This window comes from Callithrix jacchus, chromosome 4, assembly GCF_049354715.1.
Source record: "Callithrix jacchus isolate 240 chromosome 4, calJac240_pri, whole genome shotgun sequence".
NCBI lineage: Eukaryota > Metazoa > Chordata > Mammalia > Primates > Cebidae > Callithrix > Callithrix jacchus.
Window position 1 is genome coordinate 26,796,046 of NC_133505.1, and position 23,904 is coordinate 26,819,949.

A 23,904-nucleotide genomic window follows, 5' to 3' on the forward strand; every position below is an offset into this window, starting at 1 on the left:
AATGTTTTGATGGAAGTTCCTGCTTATGGGCTGAGGCAAGAACTCTAATGTCCCTCCTACACTCAGGTCTGGGACTGGGGTAAGATGAGTGAGGCACCCACCTTGGTCATTAAGGTTAAGGGGAAGGAAATGCCACTCAGTAATCAAATAATATTTGAACACAATATTTTAAGAAATCAAAATTAACATAAATAATTCACAATGAATAAAATACAAACATTTTCAATAAAGACAGGATCTGTAACTCTGCCCTGTGGAGCCATGTTGGAGCAAAAGATAAAAAAATGATACTGACCCTGCAGGCTACTGGGATTAGCTCTCTGTCCTCCTAACTTCTGGGGCTAAACAGCCCAGCTAACGGTCACCAGAGCGGGGGCTGCTCCCCAACCTCTGCGAGCCCCTCCTGCTGGCAACTGCTGATCCTGAGACCAGTGATGGGCAGGTCCACCTTTGCCCTTAAATGGTTCCAAACAAGGTCACTGCAGTCCTTTAAATAAATTAACCAAAACCATAAGAATAACCACAAAACACGTTTATTAAGTGCTGTTTTACAAATATTAACTCACTTACTCTTCAATCTTATGAAGTAGGTGCTCTTATTTCCTTTTACAAGTGACTAAACTGAGGCACAGGGATTTAATAAGCTTGCCCAAAACTACACAGCGAGGAGGAAGCTACGTCAGGAATCAAACCCAGTCAGTGTGGCCCACAAGTCCATGCTCAAAACCGCTAAGTAAAAAATGTGCCCCCTATTCTAATTTCTGTCTCACAGTGGGCCCAGTCATGGTTTCAACACAGCTCAGCAGAGCAATGCAGCAAATCCAGGTAGCAACACTGAAATACACAGAAAAGACCACCCAAGCAACGAAAGAATAACATCAGCAAACAGAACAACTAATGTGAATCACGAGAACCCTCTGTCTTTATTACACTTGGGGGAAGAAATCAAGTCACGGTGACGGGTTTGATTTCTTCCCCCGGTTTTCACACTGGCAGGTGGGCATCAGCGGATGGTGTACTTGTCCCACTTCTTCTCGGGGTCATAGGGCTCCCAGCGGCTGGCGGGGAAGATGTGCTTGTTCTTCTCGTACCAGCTCCGCAGCACCACCTTGCCCGCGTGCGACTCATCCTTCTCCATGGTGGCGTCGCTGAGCAGCCGCACGTCATCATGCACGTCGAAGCTGAAGAGCGGCCCGCTCTTGCCCCTCGCCCTGGCGATGATGAAGTCGTAGAAGGTGTGGTAGTGCGGGAGAATGAGGTCTTCCTTGATGTACATGAGCTGCTCCACGCCGGCCGAGCGCAGCTCCAGGAAGTCCTTGCGCAGCCCCTGCAGCGCCTTCTTCAGGAACTGCTGCACGGTGTTGCCCTTGCGCACGCGCAAGGTGCGCCGGTGGCCCGAGCCGTCCCAGTAGCTGAAGGTGACCTCCATCTCTTCGTCTTTCACCTTCTCGCGCTGTGCCTCCCACTCTTGGCGCAGCTCTTCTCGGAGCCGGTTCTCCTCCTCCTCGCGGTCGCGGTCTGGCAGGAAGCTGGTGTCCACGTCGGGGTCCTTACCCAGGTTTCCGGGGCGCCTGGCCTCGGCCGTGTCAGCCGCGTCGGCCTGGTCATCGAGGTCGTCGAGCGCGAAGGACAGGCAGGAGATCTTGCGCTTGCGCTCACGCCGCTGCTCCTGCTCGCGCAGCCGCTCCTGCTGCAGCCGCTGCTGCTCCTGCTGCTGGCGCTGTGCCAGCTGCCGCTCGCGCTCGCGGACCAGGGCCTCCTGCCGGGCCTTCATGTCATTCAGGGTCACCAGGCCCACCGTGCTGGACTTCAGCTCGGCCTCCACGGCGTCGTAGTGCGCGGAGAACTTCTTGTCTACCTGCGACTTGAGGATGGTCTCCTCGGCGATGCGCTGCTTCAGCACCTCCATCTGCTCCCGCTGCTTCTCGCGCTTCTTGAGGAGGTGCATGGCGCGGCCCGCCTCGCGCATGGTGCCCTTGTACTGCGCCATCGCCTGCGCCTACCCGGTGGGCTCTGCAGCAAGGTAAAAAATGCAGAAGGTATAGAGGGGCTCGCGCAACAGCAGGGAATGCGTAGCAGCGCCTCCTCACAGGGCTTTCGGCCGTGAGGGAAGCGTTCCGGGGCTGGGCCGCCCTGCTAGGGTAACCACCAACCTGGCAGTGTCGCCACGCACCAACAAATGTAAATGCGAATGGCCACACGTAATTGGTGGCTGCCACGCCAGAGCGCAGCGCTGAATTTGGGGAGCGGCATACAGAGACGGTAGGCCTACAGAGCGGACCCTTACCTGCTCAAGCACTCGGTCGAGCGGAGACACGCGGGAGTTGAGCTCCAAGAGAACCACCCACGAGCAGAGGCCCACCCGTGCCAGGTTCCCGTGACAGACGCAGACACAGGAAGTGGAGGCGGTGCCCCCTGGCGGGGAGGCGGGCCCTGAGGAGAGCACCAGGCTCCTGGTAGGGCAGCTGCGGAAACAGGAAGTGGAGGCGGCTCGCCCCCTGCCGGGGAGGCGGGCCCTGGGGAGAGCCCAGGCTCCTGGTAGGGTCAGTGCTCCTGAGGGGCGGGCCAGCGCAGGGAGGAACCTGGCGAAGGCGCCTCTGTTCCTGTCCATCCGAGGCTGCGTGGGCTACTGTTTACGTGCTGTGGGCAGCGCGCCTGCCCAGACATGCAGTGCGTGCGTGCTGAGCCTTCTCGTGGCCAGTTGCAAACACGCAGAAGCAATGTGGGCGCAGCTCAGGGTGCTGTCGCCATCCAAAGAGGCTTGCAACCGCCTTGCAAGGCTGAAGCCCTACTCTCCAACCCTCCTCCTCCGGTGTCTCCTCCTGCCTCTGACTCTACCCCACCGAGACCCTCCCGTGAACATTACTTGCGCACCACTGCTTGTATTCGTTCTTATGGCCCCAACACAACAGCCATTCTTTGATAGTAGAATCCTACTCGCCCCCCAATTTCATGACAAAACCTACTCTGAGATTGTTTGACCTCCTTTACGGCAGTTTCCCCCAAATTCTAGGCTCTAATAACCATGGGAAACTGAGTTAAAGTATAGCAGTGTCTTTACTGTAAGCATTTAACATGCCAGTTTCCGCCGTAACTCTCCAAGAGCAAAGGAAACCAGTGCATGTTTTGTGACCGTCTCTCTCTTCCAGGAGATCTGGTAATACTGAAACCGGTACTTCATGAGACCTAGTTTGGAAAAGCTGGTTGTGAAATATATGCCTGCGGTTCTGCCTTCTCCCGTCTAATAGCAACAATGCCTGTGAACATAACCTTACCAAGAAGCCTGAATCATATGATAAATACATATGGCACCCACATATCCAAAGGAGCATAGATCACGGTATGAGCACTCATCAAATTGTCCAAACCAGAAACCTAGGCGTATTCCTGGAATGACGTTCCTTCACATGTAATCAGTTACAGAGAAGCCTTTCATACTTTTCTTTTTCTCTCATTTCCCCACCACTTGCCTTAATCTAGGAAACTGGCATCTGATGTTTTTCTTTTCTTTTCTTTTTTTCATCTAAAGCCTTGTCATTGTTGCCCCATCACCAGAATACAAGCATATCTCATTTTATCGAGCTCTTTGGATATTGTGTGTTTTGGTTTTGTTTTTACAAATTGAAGGTTTGTGGCAATGCTGCATCAAGCATCTGTTGGCTCCATTTTTCCAACAGTGCTGTGCTCACTTTGTGTTCCTGTGTCATGTTTTGGTAATTCTTGCAATATTTCAGACTTTTTCATTATGATATCTGCTGTGGTGATCTGTGATCAGTGATCTGTGAGGTTACTGTTGTAATTGGGGCATGCCGAAGTGTGCACATAGAAGATAAAGACATTTATTGATTTAATCGATAAATGCTGTGTATGTTCAGACTGCTCCACTCACTGGCTGTTCCATCATCTCTCTTCCTCTCCCCAGGCTTCCCTAGTCCCTAAGACACAACAATATTGAAAGTAGGCTAATTAAAAACCCTACAATGGTCTCTAAGTGTTCAAGTGAAAAGAAGTGTCACACATCTTTCACTTTAAATCAAAGGCTAGAAATGATTCAGCTTAGTGAGGAAAGCATGTCAAAAGCCAAGATAGGCCAAAAGCTAGGCCTCTTTTGCCAAACAGTTAGCTAAATTGTGAATGCAAAGGAAAAGTTATTGAAGGAAACTACAAATGCTACCCTGGTAAACATATGAACGATAAGAAAGCAAAACAGCCTTATTGCTCATGTGGAGAAAGTTCTAGTGGTCTGGATAAAAGATCAAATCAGCCCTAACAAGCTCTTAAGCCAAAGCCTAATCCAGGGCAAGGCTCTAAGTCTCTTCAATTCTGTGAAGAAGTAAGGAAACTTCAGAAGAAAAGTCCAAAGAGGTTGGTTCATGAGTTGAGGAAAGAAGTCATCTCTATAACATAAAGTGCAAGGTGAGGCAGCAAGTGCTGATGGAGAAGCTTTAGCAAGTTATCCAGAAGATCTAGCTCAGTGCATTGATGAAGGAGGCTGCTCTAGACAGAAGATTTCAATGCACACAAAACAGTCTTCCGCTGGAAGAAAAAAGGACTTTGCCATTTAGGACTTTTATAGCTAGAGAGAAGTCAATGCCAGGCTTCCTAGCTTCAAAGAACAGGTTGACTCTTGCTAGGGGCGAATGTAGCTGGAGACTTTCAGTTGAAGCCAATGCTCATTTACCATTCTGAAAATCTTAGGGCTCATAAGAATTATGCTAAATCTACTCTGCCTGTGCTCTATAAATGGAATAACAAAGCCTGGAGGACAGCACGTCTATTTACAGCATGGTTTGCTGAATGATTTAAGCCCAGTGTTGAGACTTACTGCTCTGATGATTCCTTTCAAAATATGACTACTCATTAACAATGCACTTGGTCACCTAAGAGCTTGACAGAGATGCACAAGGAGATTAATGTGATTTCATGCTTGCTGACACAATGTCCATTCTGCAACCCATAGATCAAGGAGTAATTTTGACTTCCAAGTCTTATTATTTAAGAAATACATTTCCAAAGGCTATAGCTACTGTAGATAATGATTTCTCTGATGGATGTGGGCAAAGTAAATTGAAATTTTTCTGGAAGCCTTTCACCACTGTAGGTGCCATTAAGGACATTCACAATTTTAGGGAGAAGGTAAAATAGCAACATTAACAGAAGTTTGGAAGAAGTTGATTTAAACAACATTACATGCTACAGAGAAATTTTTCATGAGAGGAAGAATCAATCAATGTAACAAACTTCAGTGTTGACGTATTTTAAGAAATTGCCACAGGCCCAGCCTTCGGCAACTACCACCCTGATCAATCAGCAGCCATTAACACTGAGGCAAGACCCTCCTCTAGCAAATAGAACCCAGCTCACTGGAGGCTCAGAGGATCATTAGCAGTTTTTAGCAATTAAATATTTTTAATGAAATGATGCACATTTTCTTAGACATAATGCTACTGCATACTTACTAGACTATAGTATAGTATAAACATAACTTTTATACGCACTAGAAAATTTTAAAATATGCGTGACTGTCTTTGTGGTGGTCTGCAATTGGACCCACATTATCTCCAAGGTATGCCTGTATTCTTGTTCTTGTCTAACTTCTATACAATATCCCCAGAGATCTTCATTAAAAATCAGTCTGATAACATCACTCTCCTACTTGAAAAACTCCAACTTCCCTTGTAAGATCCACATCAGAATCTGTTTGTTCTCCAAGTTCTCTAATAGGTGGACCCATGCAGCACCCACCCGGCTTTTTCACTGTGTCTGAATAGAAGATGCCTTTTCATAACTGTTACCTTAGGACATATTCTTTTTGGAAAGTCCTCCCGTCCGCTGTGCTATCCCTGAAGAGCAGCGCAAGTGTCATCTCCAAGAGGAAGCTTCGAGCACCCACCATCACCATTACCACCCACAGATGGACAAAGTTACCAAGTCTTCTTTCTCAGGTTTCCCTTATAATTACCTTTATTACACTCAATATAAGCAAGAAAGCCTCGCCCCATCTTTTTCAATTAAATGATCCAACCTGCTAAACTTTAATTCAATCAACTATAGTTTGGCCACAAATATTATATTCAACCTTTCTCTAATTGAATCAGAACTTGAACGTCAATATCACCCCTAAACCTTATCATCCATCCTCCCATTACCCAGCATTAAACTCCTGAATTCAGTCACGGCCTCCAAATACTGTAGCCAGCTCCCAGAATTAAAAGGTTGAGCCTCAAATTCTCAGAAAAGTTTAACAAGAAAAACAACAGAAGGAAGCAGATTTATCCTAAAAGTCTGATACCTTGTTCTTTAGAATTTTTCCCTAAGTTCCAAGGTAGTAACTTCCTCTTTCAGCCTCCATTCTCAGTGAAAAGTACCCACCAAACTAAAATCTACTGCTTTAAGCTCTTAAATTTTATCAACAAAATGAGAATGAGGACCTGAGCCCACACAAGTGGTGAAACATTAAGAAGAATAAATTGAATAAAAAAGAATGATTGTTTTCATTATTCTTACCTGATTCAGACATTGTGGCTTGTCTTTTATATAGGTTTTGTCATAAAGGAGGCAATAAGCATGTTACAGAAAAGTTTAAAAAGAAATGTAAAGAAATAAAAAGATCACTCAATATGAACACATAAGTAACATAACTATTAAAGTGTGCAAGTTCCTTTCTAATATTTTATGTGCACATAGATCTGTATATATTTAGCGATGTTGCATTCCATTTGATGACTTTTTTCCATTTAAGTATTCTTCTTCTTCTTTTTGTTTTTTTTAAGATGGAGTCTCGTCCTATTGCCCAGGCTAGAGTGCAGTGGCACGATCTTGGCTCACTGCCACCTCCACCTCCTGCTTCAGCCTACTGAGTAGTTGGGACGACAGGCACATGCCACCGTACCTGGCTAATTTTTGTATTTTTAGTAGAGACGGAGTTTCACCCTGTTGGTCAGGTTGGTCTCAAACTCCTGATTTCAGGTGATCTGCCCACCTCGCCTCCCAAAGTGCTGGGATTACAGGCATGAGCCACTGTGCCAAGCCAGTATTCCTCTTGTTTTTATATAATCATCATAGTCATTGATTTCAATAAATGTGGTACATTCTATTGTTTAAAAAAAGTATCAATAGCAATAATACAACTGAGGGGAGGGAACAGCATCCTGTTCTAGTGACTCAGAAATGTTGATTAGATACACAAACTAATTTAGAAAAAAATGTGTTCTCCAGACTTATTCACAAAGTATGCAAACAGCAGCAATGTTTAAAAAATCTCACAAAGCTAAAGCTATTTTAACAGAAGAAAAAGGATTTAGTTTTGAGTACAAGCAACAATAACAAAACCTTCCAAATAACACCTTTTGTCAATGATCAGTTTTCATGTTACTTTCCACCAGTCTGAATTATATTTTAAACTTATTATGCTATAAGTGACAGATACACTGTCCTGTCCAGGGTCAGTCTTCAAATGAGACAGGGAACGGTGGGCCTGGCCTGGGTATAGGGTGTGTCCTGATAGCATCCCCACTCAACGATCCCTCTACCACCACCACGGTGTCCTGAACCAGTTGTCAAAGCAAAGCCACAGAATCTTACATCAACCAGGTACCAAAAAAGAACTAATGCATAAATCCAGAATTCTTCCACCAGACCAGAAGTCCTTCAAGGGATATCTAAATAATAATATTGCATGTTTTCTAGTAAAGGGTTTAAAAATGTCTTCCAACCTTTGCTTGGAAGCCAATATTTTGGCATGCAGTTGGGTAGGGGTAAGAGGAAGAAGCCTCATATCTTCAGAGACAGGAAGGTACAAAATATACTAGAAGGGAAAAGCTTGAACAGGCAACCTATGACTTCTCTATGTGTTCCCTGGGGGAGAAATGAAACCCAAGAGATGTCACAATTTTAAAATAAATTCTGCACCATAAATGTCTGAGCTGTGAGACCTAAATTTTTTCTTTCATTTGTATCAAAGTAATACAAGTTTGATAAAACAGTTTAAAAGAACGGAACATGGTTTTATATTCTTGGTTTAAAAAGAAAAGTAATCCTAAAGGATAATTTTCACAAACAAAAAAAGCAGTTTCCTATTTTTCTCTTCCCTTGGAGGCAACGACCTCCATTCCTTTCAGTTGTTTTCTTTTGGTATTTACCTTCTCATTTTCTAATAATTCTTACACTGCTATTTTGTGACCAATCAATTTTAAATTTTATCTACTGACTTTTTGTTTTTGGGGATGAAGATTTAATTTTTCTTATGATGGATTGAAACGTCTGGCCAGGTCATGTGAAGAAGGGGGTGTTTAGGATGTTGTCAATTTCTAAGCCAGATAAGAAAAGTGCAAGAAATTAAAGCACGCACCACTCCTAATTATAAATGGAATGGCAAAAAGCCCAAACAAAATATTAATAAATGGAATTCAACAGTTTATGAATACATACACGAAAACGAACAAAAGAGGCCATTCTCAAAGGTAGTTCCACACTCTATGTGTGTAATTTACCACACTAATAACATCTCAATCCCTGCAGATAAAATATCAATCGTGAACTAGACCTAGAAGAGAACTTCCTTCACTTGATGAAAAGTATCTTTTAGAAACTTACGGCAAATGTTATTTTGATAGTATACTTTTATGTCTTTTACAATTTTCTCAAAAAATAAAATGATGGGGTGTTTTCACTGGTATGGGGCTTAGTACATCTGGGTGAAGGTAGATAGAGTCCCACAGGTACTTTCCAGGAGATGGGCAGATACGGAGAGAAGCTCTGATGCTCTTTCAAAGGGCAGTGCATCTTTTATTTTGAAGTGGCAAAGCATCACCTGAGGGACAGCTTTTAGAAATGTCACCAAGGAAATGAGGGACATGACAGAAGGCAGGGGCCGAGGAGAGTGGCTAGGAGCTCATGCCTGCATAGAAAAGAGTCTGAGAAAAAGAAAAAGTCAGAAGTCTGCCTAGAATAGCATATGTACTAAACGTATCAGGAATGTCCCCAACGTATCAGGAATGTCCCCCACCAGCCCAGCCCCACTGTCCTCTTCAAGAACGCAGAAGAAGAAAGTGTTGTTTTGTACAGAAACATGTAGAAAGGATTACAATATGACACTGGCCAGTTTTTCCAGGACGCTTCTTTTTTTGGAAAGTGCTAGGAGGTGGCTTTTCACACTACATTTCAGAGTCACAGCCCATGGAGGCAATTCAGAAATGTGTGTCGAAGCCAAGTCTGGCTCTCTAGCAGTCCTCTCCTCTTGTTTTCTCCTCTTGTCCTCGGCGAAGATGACTGGTATCTAAATACCTCGTGATCTTCTTCCTTCATCAAACTGAAAGCAGATGGGTTCAGATCCTGGGAAGGGGACAATGGAGGGATCGATGATTGCCTTGAAACTTTTATTTCCTCCCAACTTGGAGTAATCCTGGGTGAAGCCTCCTCTGCTGGGGCAGCCACTGCCACTCTGCTAGACCTTTGGGCTCAGGGACAGCTGCAATGCACACTGCTCACAGCCAATGTGAGCATGCAGCAGAACATCCTAAGTGTCACAAGGGCCAGCAGGCCAAGGGACAGCCGGGTTTGCAGCAGGCAAGGCTCTTCCTGGAATTGCTTTCCAGGATGACTGCTACAGGATAATGAAACTAGTAGAGGGAGGCCACCCTGAGATAAGCAACTTCTTGGCACGTGAAGCAGATGAAGAACAGTTGTCTAATAAGTTCAGGAATTGAAATTCTGAGATAGGAAGGTGCTTTAGGAAATACCTGAACCAGCTGGCTCATGCCTGTAATCCTAGCGCTTTGGGAGGCTGAGGTGGGTGGATCACGAGGTTAGGAGATCGAGACAATCCTGGCCAACATGGTGAAACCCCGTGACTACTAAAAATACAAAAATTAGCTGGGCATGGTGGCATGTGCCTGTAGTCCTAGCTACTCGAGAGGCTGAGGCAGGAGAATCGCTTAAACCTGGGAGTCGGAGGCTGCAGTTAGCCGAGATCATGCCATTGCATTCCAGCCTGGGCAACAAGAGTGAAACTCTGACTCAAAAAATAATAATAATAATAGAAAATACCTGAACCTAGCATCGACTTTGGGTAAGCAAGTAAAGGACTAAGCACTCTTGGAGAACCCTGAAGACCAAAACAAACCAGAGAGCTGCTGGCTGTTATCTCATTTGTGGCGCTAATATGTACCTCGGGTTGTTTATATTGTTTCTGACAACATTATAACAGTCAACGGAGACAGAGTGTGCTGTTTGACTCTATGTGAATGTGTTCCCTTAACTTTCAGCCCTTTTGTAGAGAATGCCTCTCTGAGGTCTCTCCTGTGCCTGTGACTACCTGCCCAAGGAACCACCACCCTGGAGCACCCTGGAGCTTTTGATAAACCCACTCACACCCCAAGCTTCACAGAAAACCAGACCGCTTAATAATTTTCCCAGCACTATCTCGATCTTCCAGGGACCCGCCAGCCCGAGGGGAGTTGTGTTATCATCTGGGGTTGCCAGTGTGTATTTTACTTGGCTCATCACTGTTAGGGTTTATTCTTTAAACAGCTTGTAAACATGGAAGATACTGCCCCAGTGACAGGACAGTTGTGCAATGTATAAACAGGACAATTTCTGCTGTGGCTCCTAACGGGTTGGACCTACCACCCACCCTCCCCATCTTTTAACTCTCTGCAGACTTGTATTTTCTGTTAGAAGTACCATTGATTGTCGTAAGAAATCCACAAAAGAAGAAACAACTTGGTGGTGTATATTCTTGCCACTCATTGCTTTCATTTGGGGCCAAATAAATAAAAAGACATGAGCTTGTTGCTTAAAACTTATCCCTAGTTACACTTTGAGCTAGGCTTTTCCCTAAAGCTTTTTTATATTTATTTTTAAATGTACACACAGCAGCACAATTTGCTCTTTTGGGTGTATAGTTATGTAAGTGTTGACAAATGCCTGGATCATGCTCATCTTTCACTTTGATTTCAGAGGTGCTGTTCAGGGCACATGTGAAGGAAAATCCGTTATTTATTCCAGTTGACCCAAGCTTTGGAAGCACCCACTGGACCCTGTGAGCTCATCTGCTGATGCTCCAGCATGGGGCACTCTGCCTGCTGAGGTCCAAAGAACGTGCTCCGACCTTTGGGTGTGGTTCAGCTCTGCTCACTGGAGGTGGGGCAGGTGCAACACACCAGCTGGTTAAATCCTGGACACTATGGCTGTTTTATACCATAACCCCACAGCCCTGGCTTATATGCTATGGCTTTTTGTTTGTTTTGTTTCGTTTTGTTTTAGAAGAAGATTTGCTCTTGTTGCCCATGCTGGCAGTGCAGTGGTGTGATCTCGGCTCACTGCAACCTCCACCTCCCGGGTTCAATCTCCTGAATAGCTGGGATTACAGGCACCCGCCACCATGTCTGGCTAATTTTTTGTGGGGGGCGGTTTTTTTTTTTTTTTTTTTTTGAGATGGAGTCTCGCTCTGTCACCCACGCTGGACTACAGTGGCGTGATTTCAGCTCACTGTGACCTCCGCCTCCTGGCTTCATGCAATTCTCTGCTTCAGCCTCCTGAGTAGCTGGGATTACAGGCACACACCACCATGCCCAGCTAATTTTTGTATTTTTAGTAGAGACAGAGTTTCACCATTTTGGCCAGATTGGTCTTGAACTCCTGACCTTGTGATCCACCCACTTCGGCCTCCCAAAGTGCAGGGATTGCAGGTGTTAGCCACCAAGCTCGGCCCTGTGTTCTGTTATTGTGTTGTCGTTTATTCAGTAGAAACTCTTAGCCCATGACATCCTTCCTTCCCAGTGTCTTGGTTGATATTAGTAATTTAACCTGGAATAGGGAGGGAGGAAGGATGCTTTACCGATGGCTGCCTTTGCTCTCCTATGGGAGTATACATGAGGTAGGAACAGAATGGTTCTGTCATCCCAGAAAACTCCCTGTATTATACCTCTGTAGTCACACTCTCTCCCCACCGCTACCCCTGGCAGCCGCTGATCTACTTTCCACACTGCTATAGTCTGAATATTTGACCCTCCAAACCTCACGTTGACATTTGATCCCCAGTGTGGGTAGAGGAGCCAAGTGGGAGATGTTTGGGCTGTAAGGGCGCATCCTCATGAATAGATGAATGTTCTTCCCAGCAGAGGAGGTGAGTGAGCTCTGCCCTGTTAGTTCCAGAGAAAGCTGCTTGTTAAAAAGAGGCTGGCAGCTCCCCCTCTCACTTTTGCATCCCCTCTCACCATGTGACCTCTGCACACACCAGCTCCCTTTTGCGTTCTGCTGGAGTGAAAGCAGCCTGAGGCTTCCCCAGAAGCAGATGCTCATGCCATGCTTCTTGTACAGCTTGTGGAACCGTGAGCCAAATGAACCCCTTTTCTTTATAAATTGACTAGTTGCAGGTACTTACAGCAACACAGACTCTGACGCATACCTATATTTTTTTGCCTTTTCCAGAATGTCACATCATGGAATCATACAATATGTAAAATTTTTTTTGAGATGAAGTCTTGTTCTGTTGCCAGGCTGGAGTGCAATGGCACAATCTCAGCTCAGTGCTACCTCTGCCTCCCAGGTTCAAGTGATTCTCGTGCCTTAGCCTCCCAAGTAGCTGGGACTACAGGCATGCACCACCACACCTAGCTAATTTTTGTATTTTTAGTATAGACGGGGTTTCGTCATGTTTACCAGGATGGTCTTAGTCTCTTGACCTTGTGATCCACCTGCCTTGGCTTCCCAAAGTGCTGGGATTACAGGCATGAGCCACTGCACCCAGCCACAATATGTAAATTGTAAGTCAGAGTTATTTAACTCAGGATAATGCATTGGATCTTCATCCATGTTGGTGCATATATCACTAGTTCATTCCTTCATTTTTTTTTTTTTTTTTTTGAGATGGAATCTTGCTCTGTCACCCAAGCTGAAGTGCAGTGGCACCATCTTGGCTCGCTGCAACCTCTACCTCCCAGGTTCAAGTGATTCTTGTACTTCGGCCTCCTTAGTAGCTGACATTACAGGCGCCCACCACCATGCCAGGCTGTTTTGTATTTTTAGCAGAGACGGGGTTTCACCATGTTGTTCAGGCTAGTCTCAAACTCCAGGCCTCAGGTGATCTGCCCACCTTGGCCTCACAAAGTGCTGGGATTACAGGCATGAGCCACCACGCCTGGCCAGTTCATTCCTTTTTGTTGCTGAGTAGTGTGTTTCATTCTATGGAAGCACCACAGTTCATTCCTTACTCTTGAAGGACACTGGGTTGTTTACATTTTTCTTTTCTTAAAAAAAGATGGAGTCTTGCTGTGTTGCCCAGGCTGGAGTGCAGTGGTGCAATCATAGCTCACTGCAATCTCAAACTCCTGGCCTGAAGTAATCCTCTTACCTTGGCCTCCCAAAGCGCTGTTATTATAGGCATGCACACCAGGCCCGTCCCAGCTTCTGGTTTCATTTCTCTAACTATGAATAGGATTGCTAGGTTATATGGTAAGCCTTTGTTTAACTTAAATCTCCTAAATTGTTTTCTACGGGGACTGTATCAGCTGTCATTCTCAGCGATATGTGAGAGTTCCAACTCCTCTGCATTCTCGTCAGCACTTAGTGCTATGGTTTTAAAGTCCTCTCAAAGTTCATGCGTTGGAAACTTGGCCTCTCACTTCTTTGGGAAGTGAGGGCTCTGCTGTCATGAATGGGTTAATCATTTCATGGATTAATGGATTAGCGGGCTAATGGATTAATACGTTATCAAGGGAACGTGTTAGTCATCACAAGGGTGGTATAAAAGCCCAGTTTGGCTCTCTCCTGTAGGACCCTCCCTCTCTATGATGTCTTCTGCTATCCTGTGATGCAGCAAGAAGGCTCTCACCAGATGTCAGTGCCATGCTCCTAGACTTCCCATCCTCCAGAACTGTAAGAAATGGATTTCTGTTCTTTATAAATTACCCAGTCTCTGGTATTGGATTGTAGCAACATAAAAGGGGCTAAGATGCTGGATATTATGAGTTTTTTAAAAATATATTTTGGCCATTCTACTTAATAGGTATGTAGTGGCATCTCATTGTGGTTTTAATTTGCATTTACCAAGTGGCAGATGATGTTGAGCATTTTTTCATGTGCTTACTTGCTATCATATGTCTTTTTTAGTAAAATTTCTATTCAGATCTTTTGTTCCTTTTCTAATTGGGTCGTTTACTTACTATTGAGTTTTGAGAGTTTGTGTTGTATTCTGAGTACAAGTCTATTATCAGGCATGTGAGTTTCAATAATTTCTACCGATCTAGCTTCTCTTTTTATTCTCTTGTCTTTTGCAGAGTAAGATTTTTAACCTTGGTGAACTCCAATTTATCAGTTGCTCATTTATGGATCATGCTTTTGATATCTTACGTAGGAATTCTTTGCCTAAACCAAGACCCACAAATATTTTCTCCTATGATTTCTTCCAAAAGTTTTATAGTCTACATTTTCCATTTAGATCTGTGGTCCAGTTCGAGTTAATTTTTATCTAAGATGTGAAGTTCAGTATCCTTGTCCTTCCATCTAAATGTTGGACTTCCTTCAATATTCTTCAGAGTGCTGAAGGTGATCTCAGGGGCTGTAGGATGCCTCCCTCTGTCCTTGGCTTCAATACACATTGTCCTTCAGTAGACTCAGGCTCCTTGGCAAATGCTGAGATACATGTGCAATGTAACTGACTGTCAGTGGTGTCAGTGATCATGACACCAAAGGCATTGTGCCTTGGGGCTTCCCCAAAACGTGTGCAGATAGCCACTCTGACACAAAGAAAGCCCATTCTCAGACATACTGTTTCTAAGATGTAATGGTTTGAGAGTCTACTAACACATAGCCATACTTTCTTTGTAACCAAAATTAACTTGCTGGATCTTGACTGAGCCAGTGGGATTATCTATAATTGTTCTAGGTTTTAAGATTGGGTCTTGGTGGCCAGGTGTGGTGGTTCACTCTTGTAATCCTAGCACTTTGGGAGTCAGAGTCAGGTGGATCACGAGGTCAGGAGTTCAAGACCAGCGTGGCTGGCCAGGCTCGGTGGCTCACACCTGTAATCCCAGCACTTTGGGAGGCCAAGGCAGGCTGATCACGAGGTCAAGAGATCGAGACTATTCTGGCCAACATGGTGAAACCCTGTCTCTACTAAAAAAATACAAAAATTAGCTGGGCCCCCGTGGTGGCACTTGTAGTCCCAGCTACTTGGGACGCTGAGGCAGGAGAATTGCTTGAACCCAGGAGGTAGAGGTTGCAGTGAGCCAAGATCGCACTACAGCACTCCAGCCTGGCACCTGGCAGCAGAGCAAGACTCTGTCTCAAAAAAAAAAAAAAAAAAAAAAAAGACCAGCCTGGCCAAAATGGTGAAACCCATCTGTACTAAAACTACAAAAATCAGCCAGGTGTGATGGCAGGCACCTGTAATCCCAGCTACTCAGGGGGCTGAGGCAGGAGAATCACTTGAACCCAGGCAGCAGAGGTTGCAGTGAGCTGAGATGGCGCCACTGTACCCCAGCCAAAAAAGTTTGAATCTTGGTGTCTGCCGGACGGTGCATCCTGTTTTCCCTGGAAGAACTTACTGTGAGTGATGTTAAGGATATTGATATTCCAGTGGCAGGTGAAATGTCAAAGGTGAAAGCTTTCTGCATTTTATCCTTGAAATCATCCATGCAACCACCATACACAGCTACCATATTCGCAGGGTTTGCATCCAAGAGCTGATTGCAATTGAATTGCTAGAGGGTCTTCAGTAAATTGAGTGTTGGGCAATTATATTGTAATTCTCCATACAAGGATTGCCAAGACCAAAGGCCAGGGCTCTAGCGGGCAGGACCAGACTGACTGAATAAGGATGTAACGCTTAAAATTATTGCTGGTTTATACGGCCCCTTTGCTACTGCTGTGTGGTTTTATTTTTTTCCTGCTCCAGGGCCTGGAATGATATACATGCTCAGAAATGTTTGGTGAATGAATGAATAGATGAATGAACAAATGCCACATTGATGATACGACACTGGTACTACTGACATTGACAATACTAGGCATTACAGTAAAAGCTTTCAGTGCTACGTTTTTGTTTTCTTTTTTTTTTTTCTTATTTTTTTTTATTGCATTTTAGGTTTTGGGGTACATGTGCAGAGCATGCAATACAGTTGCATAGGTACACACATGGCAGTGTGTTCTGTTTGCTTTCCCCCCTTCACCCACATTTGGCGTTTCTCCCCAGGCTATCCCTCCCCACCTCCCCCTCCCACTGGCCCTCCCCTTTTCCCCCCAATAGACCCCAGTGTTTAGTACTCCCCTCTCTGTGTCCATGTGTTCTCATTTTTCATCACCCGCCTATGAGTGAGAATATGCAGTGTTTCATTTTCTGTTCTTGTGTCAGTTTGCTGAGAATGATGTTCTCCAGATTCATCCATGTCCCTACAAACGACACGAACTCATCATTTCTGATTGCTGCATAATATTCCATGGTGTATATGTGCCACATTTTCCCAGTCCAGTCTATCATCAATGGGCATTTGGGTTGATTCCAGGTCTTTGCTATTGTAAACAGTGCTGCAATAAACATTCGTGTGCATGCGTCCTTATAGTAGAATGATTTATAGTCCTTTGGGTATATACCCAGTAATGTTTTCAATTCTCTGCTTTGAGTGAAGGTGTCAAAGTTTACTGTTTATACATCCCTGAAGCTCTGGAAATTTGCAGCTGGAAATACAGCAGCCAAAGACATGGCATGGCAGAGTGGAAATAGCCCCGTGCGAGGTCAGGAGTCCACAGTGTCGGGAGAATTGGGTTCTCATGTTGGCACTCCTGAAAGTTTGTTATGGGCTTAGGGGAAGTTATATACATTTTCTAAGCTTCAGTTTTTTATCTGAAAAATCACAGCCTGACAATTTCTGATCCCTTTGTGTTGTGCAAGGCTAGGATTCAATCAAGATAACTTTCTCATAACTCATAGAAGTTGCTCACAAGACATGAAATGAGGGAGCCCAAAGCTTGTTTGCGTTGTTCCTTCTGCAGCTTCTTATCTAAAGATTCCGAACTCCAGTTTCTTGGGGCAGGGGTGGAGGTGGAGAGATGCCAGCTCAGCAAAGGCTCTAGCTTACGGATCACATCAGACATAATGGGGCTGCTGTGTTGTCAAATTAGTCCAAAGTCAAGTCCAAAGGGCAGGGGAGGGATGAGATCAGGTACAAGAAACCCCGGGTTGGGAAATAGTGTGGAAGGAGGCAGTCGCTGGGTCTCACAGCCAGAACCTGGCAAAGCAGCAATGACAACTGCGCAGGCTTCAAGGAGCTGACTCCAGGACACAGTGAACACCAGAGATGAAACCGCTGATGCTCCCCTGTAGCTCCTTGTGAAGTTTCTCCATTTCCAGTTTCCTGGTTGGGGAAAATATTTTCTCTCTCATGCTCCTCCTCCTCCTCCTTCCTTCCAGCTTTCCCAGACACAACAGGACTGTCACCTGCTGGGCACTTCACTGACACACAGAGACCCGGGACGAGAGGAATGCGTTCTACCATCAAGGAGGCCACAGATTACCCAACCTGAATTTCTCTGTGATTTCTGCTCACTTGTTTAAAATAAAAATATTTGTGTACTATTTGAATTTTGTGAAAGCTTTACATAAAATGGCCACTGTGCAAATCTACACCTGAGAGATAATCGTTATTAATTGTTGGCATTTATCTTCGGACTTTTAATGCATATGTTAATGTATATTTTAATATAAATGGAATTGTTCTGTACATTATTTAATATCCTCAAACAATATAGCATGTGTCTTTCCATGGTAACACTTAAAAGCCTGCCTGATCTTTTTTAATGGTTCCAACATATATTTCAATATAAGACTATATCAAAATATATTTTACCAGTTTTTTTATTGTTAAACATTTGTTTTCATTTTTTAACTCTATAATGATCATTCTCTATGAGGTAATTCTTATAGTGCCTGGAACTTAATGTGTATAATTATTAGTAACCTTTTAAACCTAATAACTCTTACCTTTGACCTCAACTGTAGCATTATTTCATATGTTCTTCAAATTTTATGTTCAAATCTTTTACCAATTAAGATTTTTTCTTATTGATTTATAAGAATTCTTTGTATATTGATCTTTCATATAAGCTACAAAAATTCCCCTCAGTTTGTTGCTTACATTTTAACTCTGGGTTTCTTTTTCTTTTCTTTTCTTTTGCCATATAGCAGTATTTGTAGTTTTATTTTTATGTAGCCAAATCCGACAGTCTTTACCTTTATGACTTGTGAATTTTATACATATTTGAATATAAGAATATATTCTCACTCAGTCTCACACACAACTCCCTCAGTTTTATAGGTTTTAAATGCCTGTTTCTTTTTACATATGTGATTATTCTTGTTGGGATCTAGTTCTGAACATTCTGTCAGTCGGTAACAATTTTTTCCAAAAGAGGGTACTAAATTAAAACAAAAGCTTAGAAATTTTCCTCAACCATCCCCCTGGGTCACAGGTATTCTTGCTAATTCATAGTGGAAAAATAATTTTAAAAATGTTTTATCGTGATTTGCAAGTTACAAAACTTGCTTGTATACTCTAGCAGTTGAGAGTCTTTCCGTCCCAGATAAGAGAAAGCCTGACTTACACTGGTTTAAATAAAATATTTAATAACTCATTTATTTGAAAAGATCAGAGGTCACATGAGCTTTGGATGTGACTTGACTCAAAAGTTCAGTAATCTCACCATCCCTCTTTCTGCTGCATCTTTAGGCTCGCACTCCTTAGGGCCACACGATGATTTCCAGCAATTGTCAGAGCTGCATGCTCTCTTAGTTGATTGCTCTTTCAGAATGGTGACCAGATCTGTCAGTACATTTCTCATTGCTTTTTAAAATCATCATAGCTAGGGAAATGATGAATAGTTCCTTTAGACTGAGACCATTAGGGCCTACCCTAAAGCTGGGGGTCGAGAGGAGAATGGTGGTAAAACGTAGGATGCACTGGGGAAAGGTGATAGCCATCCAAACAAAAATCGGGATCGCATAACCAACAGGAAGGGGAAATGGAAGCTGAGTGCTGAAATTAGCAACTGCTCATCACACACACTCGGTCCTCCTTGATACAAGAACACTGAAGGTCGATAGCTACTAACACACCTGTCTTACAGATGAAGATACTGAAGACTCCAAGAGCTGTATGTCCTACCCTTGGTCATTCATCCAGTTGGTAGCAAGGATCAAATCTAGATCTTATGATTCTAAATTCTCTGCTCTTACCAGTATCCTAAATTACCACTCTACTGGCTTAAAATACTGCTGAGTATATGGGACTGAGTCAGTACTACACACTTGTTTTTAAAAATTAAAAAGGATGCTGGGTGCAGTGGCTCATGCCTGTAATCCCAGCACTTTGGGAGGCTGAGGCAGGAGAATCACCTGCGGCCAGGAGTTTGAGACCAGCCTGGCCAACATGGTGAAACCCTGTCTCTACTAAAAATACAAAATTATCCTGGTATGGTGGCACATGCTTGTGGTCCCAGCTACTCAGGAGCTGAGACAGGAGAATCGTTTGAACCCGGGAGGCAGAGGTTGCAGTGAGCCAAGATCATGCGCCACTGCACTCCAGCCTGAGTGAAACAGAGTGAGACTCTGCCTCAGGAAAAAAAAAAAGTTAAAAAGGTCAAAGGAGATACTAGCTATTCAACACAAGGGTGAGTCGTGAGGATGTGATGCTGCTACTGTGGGCAGAGCGGCATGTGAGTTTCCACTATGGTGCACCAAAGAATTGGAGGATCCTGTTCTTAGCCTGGGTTCCCCCAAAGAAAAGCATAGGTTCAAGGTTTATGCGTGAGTGGTTTAGTTGGGAATGGGACCACAGGGAGCAGGAAGCAGGGTTGGTGGAGAGTGGATGGGGTAGGAGGCTGGGGAGAAAATCCAATTCAATCTAGGCAGCCATGCCTACAAGTGATTGCTGGGTCCCACAGCAGCCTTGTGTGTGTGTGTGTGTGTGTGTGTGTGTGTGTGTGTGTGTGTGAGAGAGAGAGAGAGAGAGAGAGAAAGAGAGAGAGAGAGAGAGACGGGGTTTTGCTCTTGTTGCCCAGGCTAGAGTGCAAGGGTGTGATCTCGGCTTACTGCAACCTCTGCCTCCCAGGTTCAAGTGATTCTCTTGCCCCAGCCTCCTGAGTAGCTAGGATTACAGGCATGCACCACCATGCCCGGCTAATTTTGTATTTTTAGTAGAGACAGGGCTTCTCCATGTTGGTCAGACTGATTCCGAACTCCTGACCTCAGGAGATCTGCCCGCCTTGGACTCCTAAAGTGCTGGGATTACAGGCATAAGCCGCCATGCCTGACCATCACAGCAGCTTTTGCAAGCTCTCTGGAGTGTGTCTCAGAACTGTGGGGTGAGGAGAACAGGGGAAGCATTGATTCGAGAGCTCCCATCCCCAGTGGAAGACGGTTCCTTCATAGGACTCACATGGCACACCCCAGCCAGCCACTGCATCTGAGAATCCAGGGACGGGCAGTGAGAAGAGGCATGCTCAGCGTACTGCTACGTGAAGCTGGTTGGATAGAACTGCTCACTGTAGCAGTGGCTGGAAGGAGAGGGGACGAGAACATTTTAAGTCGAGCATGATTGGTCTCCCTATATGATCCATTATAAGCTAATAATACAGGCCAGGCGTGGTGGCTCATGCCTGTAATCCCAGCACTTTGGGAGGCTGAGGCGGGAGGATCATCTGAGGCCGGGAGTTCAAGATCAGCCTGATGAACATGAGGAAATCATTGCCTGTAGCCCCAGTTACTCAGGAGGCGGAGGCAGGAGAATTGCTTGAACCCAGGAGGCGGAGGTGGCGGTGAGCTGGGATCGCATAATTGCACTCCAGCCTGGGCAACAAGACCGAAACTCCATCTCAAAAAATAAACCCCCAAAATAAGCTACTAATACAGAACTCGATTTAGGAAAGTGATACACATACAAGCCCAAATTCCTCTTTAGTTAGTTCATGTCTGATAGTTCTTCCTTGGAATATCACAGCCACCTTCTAAAAAGGTGTTCCTAGTTTCTCCTCATTCAACTACTGAAGTAATCTTTCTAAAATTAGTTTTTAAAGTCGTTATTATTTTACTGAAAGGTTCATTACTCCCCCACTGCTTCCAGGAATATGTACGAATTCCTTCGCTTGACATTCAACATGCTTCACAATTGGCTTTACTCTAGTTAAACAGCTGTACTTCCCGTAACTGCCTCCAGCTGGACTCAAGCCAGTGAAATTTCCTTACCGTTTGATAAACAGGCCAAGATTATTCCTCCTCGGTGCCTTTGCTAATATTGTCCACTCTAACAGGCAGGGATGATATGCAAAACATTTACCAACTGCTGTGGAGCACTAACCAATGAGCGTGGAGACGGAGCCAATCAGAACTGACATCAGGTGTAACTGCCAATATGCGCTGACCAGTTGGGTCGGTCCTGTCCCCAGCCTCCATTCGCTCTACTGAAATTCCATTTCTTTCAACTTCCGTGAAGTTTTCCTGGACTGCTGATGCCCAAGATGATCATTTCTATTTTTATTTCTTGAGACTAATTACCACCTTAAATTCTTGTACCCAGAATCTTATTAAAGATGTTCATGTGATTACACAAGAGTCTGAAACACCACTTTTTGGGCAGTGCATTTCTCATGTCTGCTCCATATGGTAACACCTTTGTGATCTTTTCTTTTGAGATGGAGTTTCACGCTTGTTGCCCAGGCTGGAGTGCAATGGTGTGATCTCAGCTCACCGCAATTTCCATCTCCCAGGTTCAAGCAATTCTCCTGCTTCACCCTTAATAGTAGCTGGGATTACGGGCATACACCACCACACCCATCTAATTTTTGTATTTTTAGTAGAGACGGGGTTTCACCATGTTGGCCAGGATGGTCTTGAACTCCTGACCTTGTGATCTGCCTGCCTCAGCCTCCCAAAGTGCTGGGATTATGGGCGTGAGCCCCACACCTGACGTGATATTTCTACAGAGAGTAGAGAGATAGAAGTCAGTCTTTCCTATAGCATGGCTGATGAAAAACAATTTTTGATTGTTAATATTTCAGAAAAGTTTCAGCTTTGAAGATTCATGACTAAAACAATTCGTGACTGATAGTGACATAGATTTAAGAATTTTTGTCAAATACAAGGAAAACCTTTTAAGTTTTTTTCATGTGTAACTATAACATTTCAGGGAATACAAATATCCTTGAAATGATCTTTGAATTGCTTTTTGAATTAGATATATTCCTGGAAGCCATCCCAACACCATGATGGCAGGCAATATTTTCATCTGTGTGGTGGTTAAAACATGGCCCCCAAAATGCTTTGATACTGCCCTCATTGAGAGATGGGGCTACCTCTCCTGAATCTGGGCAGGATTGTGACTTGGTTGTAACCAACAGAATGCAAGTTCAGAAAAGGTGATGTGGCTATGTTGGTCCCTGGAATACTCATCTTTGGTGTCCTGACTCATCAAGTAAGTCTGCCTTCTCTGCAGCCCCCATGCTTTGAGGAAGCCTGGGCTATGTTTAGGGGATGCAGCTGACAGCCCCAGCTACGATCCCCACTGGCAGCCAGCATCAACCACCAGACATGAGGGTGGACGCCTCCATTTGATACCAGCCCCTGTTTCCAGGGTCACCCCCCCCCCCCTGCCCCGCCGACTTCTGTGGAGTCTTCCCAGCTTCCTGAGACGTTGCTGAGCCTGGCCTCTTACCTCCGTTACCCACCCCAGGCTCCATCCTGCACTCTGCACCTTGCCAGGCCTCATACATATGCACACCCAAGTTATATTCACGCTCCCTGGAGACAGTTGCCTTTCGACCACCTCTTAGGTCACCAACACACTCACCAGCAGTGAAGTCTGCTGTCCTTGGAAAGGAAGGTAGATGCAGATGAGGGCCCCAAGCAAGCTCTGATGGAGGCTCCCGGTGTGGAGCAGGAAATTCCAGGACCCCAGGTATGGTGCGGAATCCGGGGCTTGGCCCCCAGTGCATCCAATCATTTGGTTCCCCAAACTTCTCACCCTATGCCAGACGATGACCAGAGGGGAGCAGTCCTGCTGCAGCCCAAGACACTGCTTGTGCTAACCACAAAAATCCACCCCTCTCAACTCCAACCAGATGTTTCCCCAACTCAGCTTCCCCTTTGTAGTTTTGCCACACCAGACAAGGGGAAGCCAGAATGGAAAGACACAGCAATCCTAATCGAAGAAAACGTTACAAAACACACGGCCTCAGGGAAGGAAGGAGCCAAGAAACTAAGGCTTCATTAGCTTCTTGGAGATCCACCTCTACCTCCATTTCTTGGAAAAAGAAGATGCTTATCGGCTATGCCCGAGGGTTCCAGGAGAGTTTCAATGAGTGCAGAGGTCAAAGCTCACGGCCCTCCAGCTGCACGGACCTGCTTTTATTTGGCCTGTGCTATCTTTGATTTTTTTTTTTTTTTTTTTTTTTTGAACCAGTGGCTGAAATTTAAAACTGGGAGGTTTTACATTAGAAGCTGGATATCTTATTTTTCCTGGAGGTTAAGAAGATCTGGAAAACTGGACCTGCATTCCCACAGGGCAACTAGTAGCCAGAAGGGATGAGTGGTTGCCCCTTAGGTAAGCTCTGAGTTCTGCAGGTCTCTACCGTCTCACCCGCCCATAGAAGCCCTCACACTCATCTCTCCCACTGTCTGATTCCTAGGGTTGTTTAAGCGTGTACTGAGTGGGTTGGAGCAATAAGACACGAATCCAGATATCTACAGAACAAGACAGTGAGGACTAAGTGCTATGCTGCACAGTCCCTGAGCAGATGGCAGAAGCTTCATGTTTGTCAAGTGAATAAATGGCTGCGAATATGAAAGACTGGAGTGCAGTTTTGGTGAACATGCCAGAGGGACGCAGAGTCAAGCAATAAACTTCGCTGTTTAGA

At 44.8% G+C, this 23,904-nt stretch overlaps 2 protein-coding genes across 3 annotated transcripts in view; one reads left to right on the forward strand and one right to left on the reverse strand.

The window, feature by feature from the left end:
* Positions 1-17,777, forward strand: part of LOC118152803 (uncharacterized) — a 150,191-nt gene extending 132,414 nt beyond the window's left edge. The window contains exons 13-14 of the mRNA XM_078370880.1: positions 13,777-13,878; positions 17,411-17,777. The gene's annotated coding sequence lies outside the window, so the exon portion shown is untranslated. The remainder of the gene's footprint in view (positions 1-13,776; positions 13,879-17,410) is intronic.
* Positions 518-21,298, reverse strand: FAM50B (family with sequence similarity 50 member B). 2 transcript variants are annotated; one of them, XM_078370577.1, is made up of 2 exons: positions 21,239-21,298; positions 518-2,013 (listed from the first exon to the last, which is right to left on the reverse strand). In XM_078370577.1, exon 2 carries the CDS (start codon positions 1,988-1,990, stop codon positions 1,004-1,006), a length of 987 nt encoding a protein of 328 aa, XP_078226703.1. In that variant the 5' UTR covers positions 1,991-2,013; positions 21,239-21,298; the 3' UTR covers positions 518-1,003. The 2 variants fall into 2 exon arrangements, with proteins under 2 accessions (XP_078226703.1, XP_002746307.1); XM_002746261.7 differs by lacking the exon at positions 21,239-21,298 and adding an exon at positions 2,288-2,386.
* Positions 21,299-23,904: the final 2,606 nt, after the last annotated feature.

Coding starts and splice junctions, on each gene's coding strand:
- FAM50B (XM_078370577.1), bottom strand. CDS start 1,990: ATGGCGCAGTACAAGGGCACCATGCGCGAGGCGGGCCGCGCCATGCAC.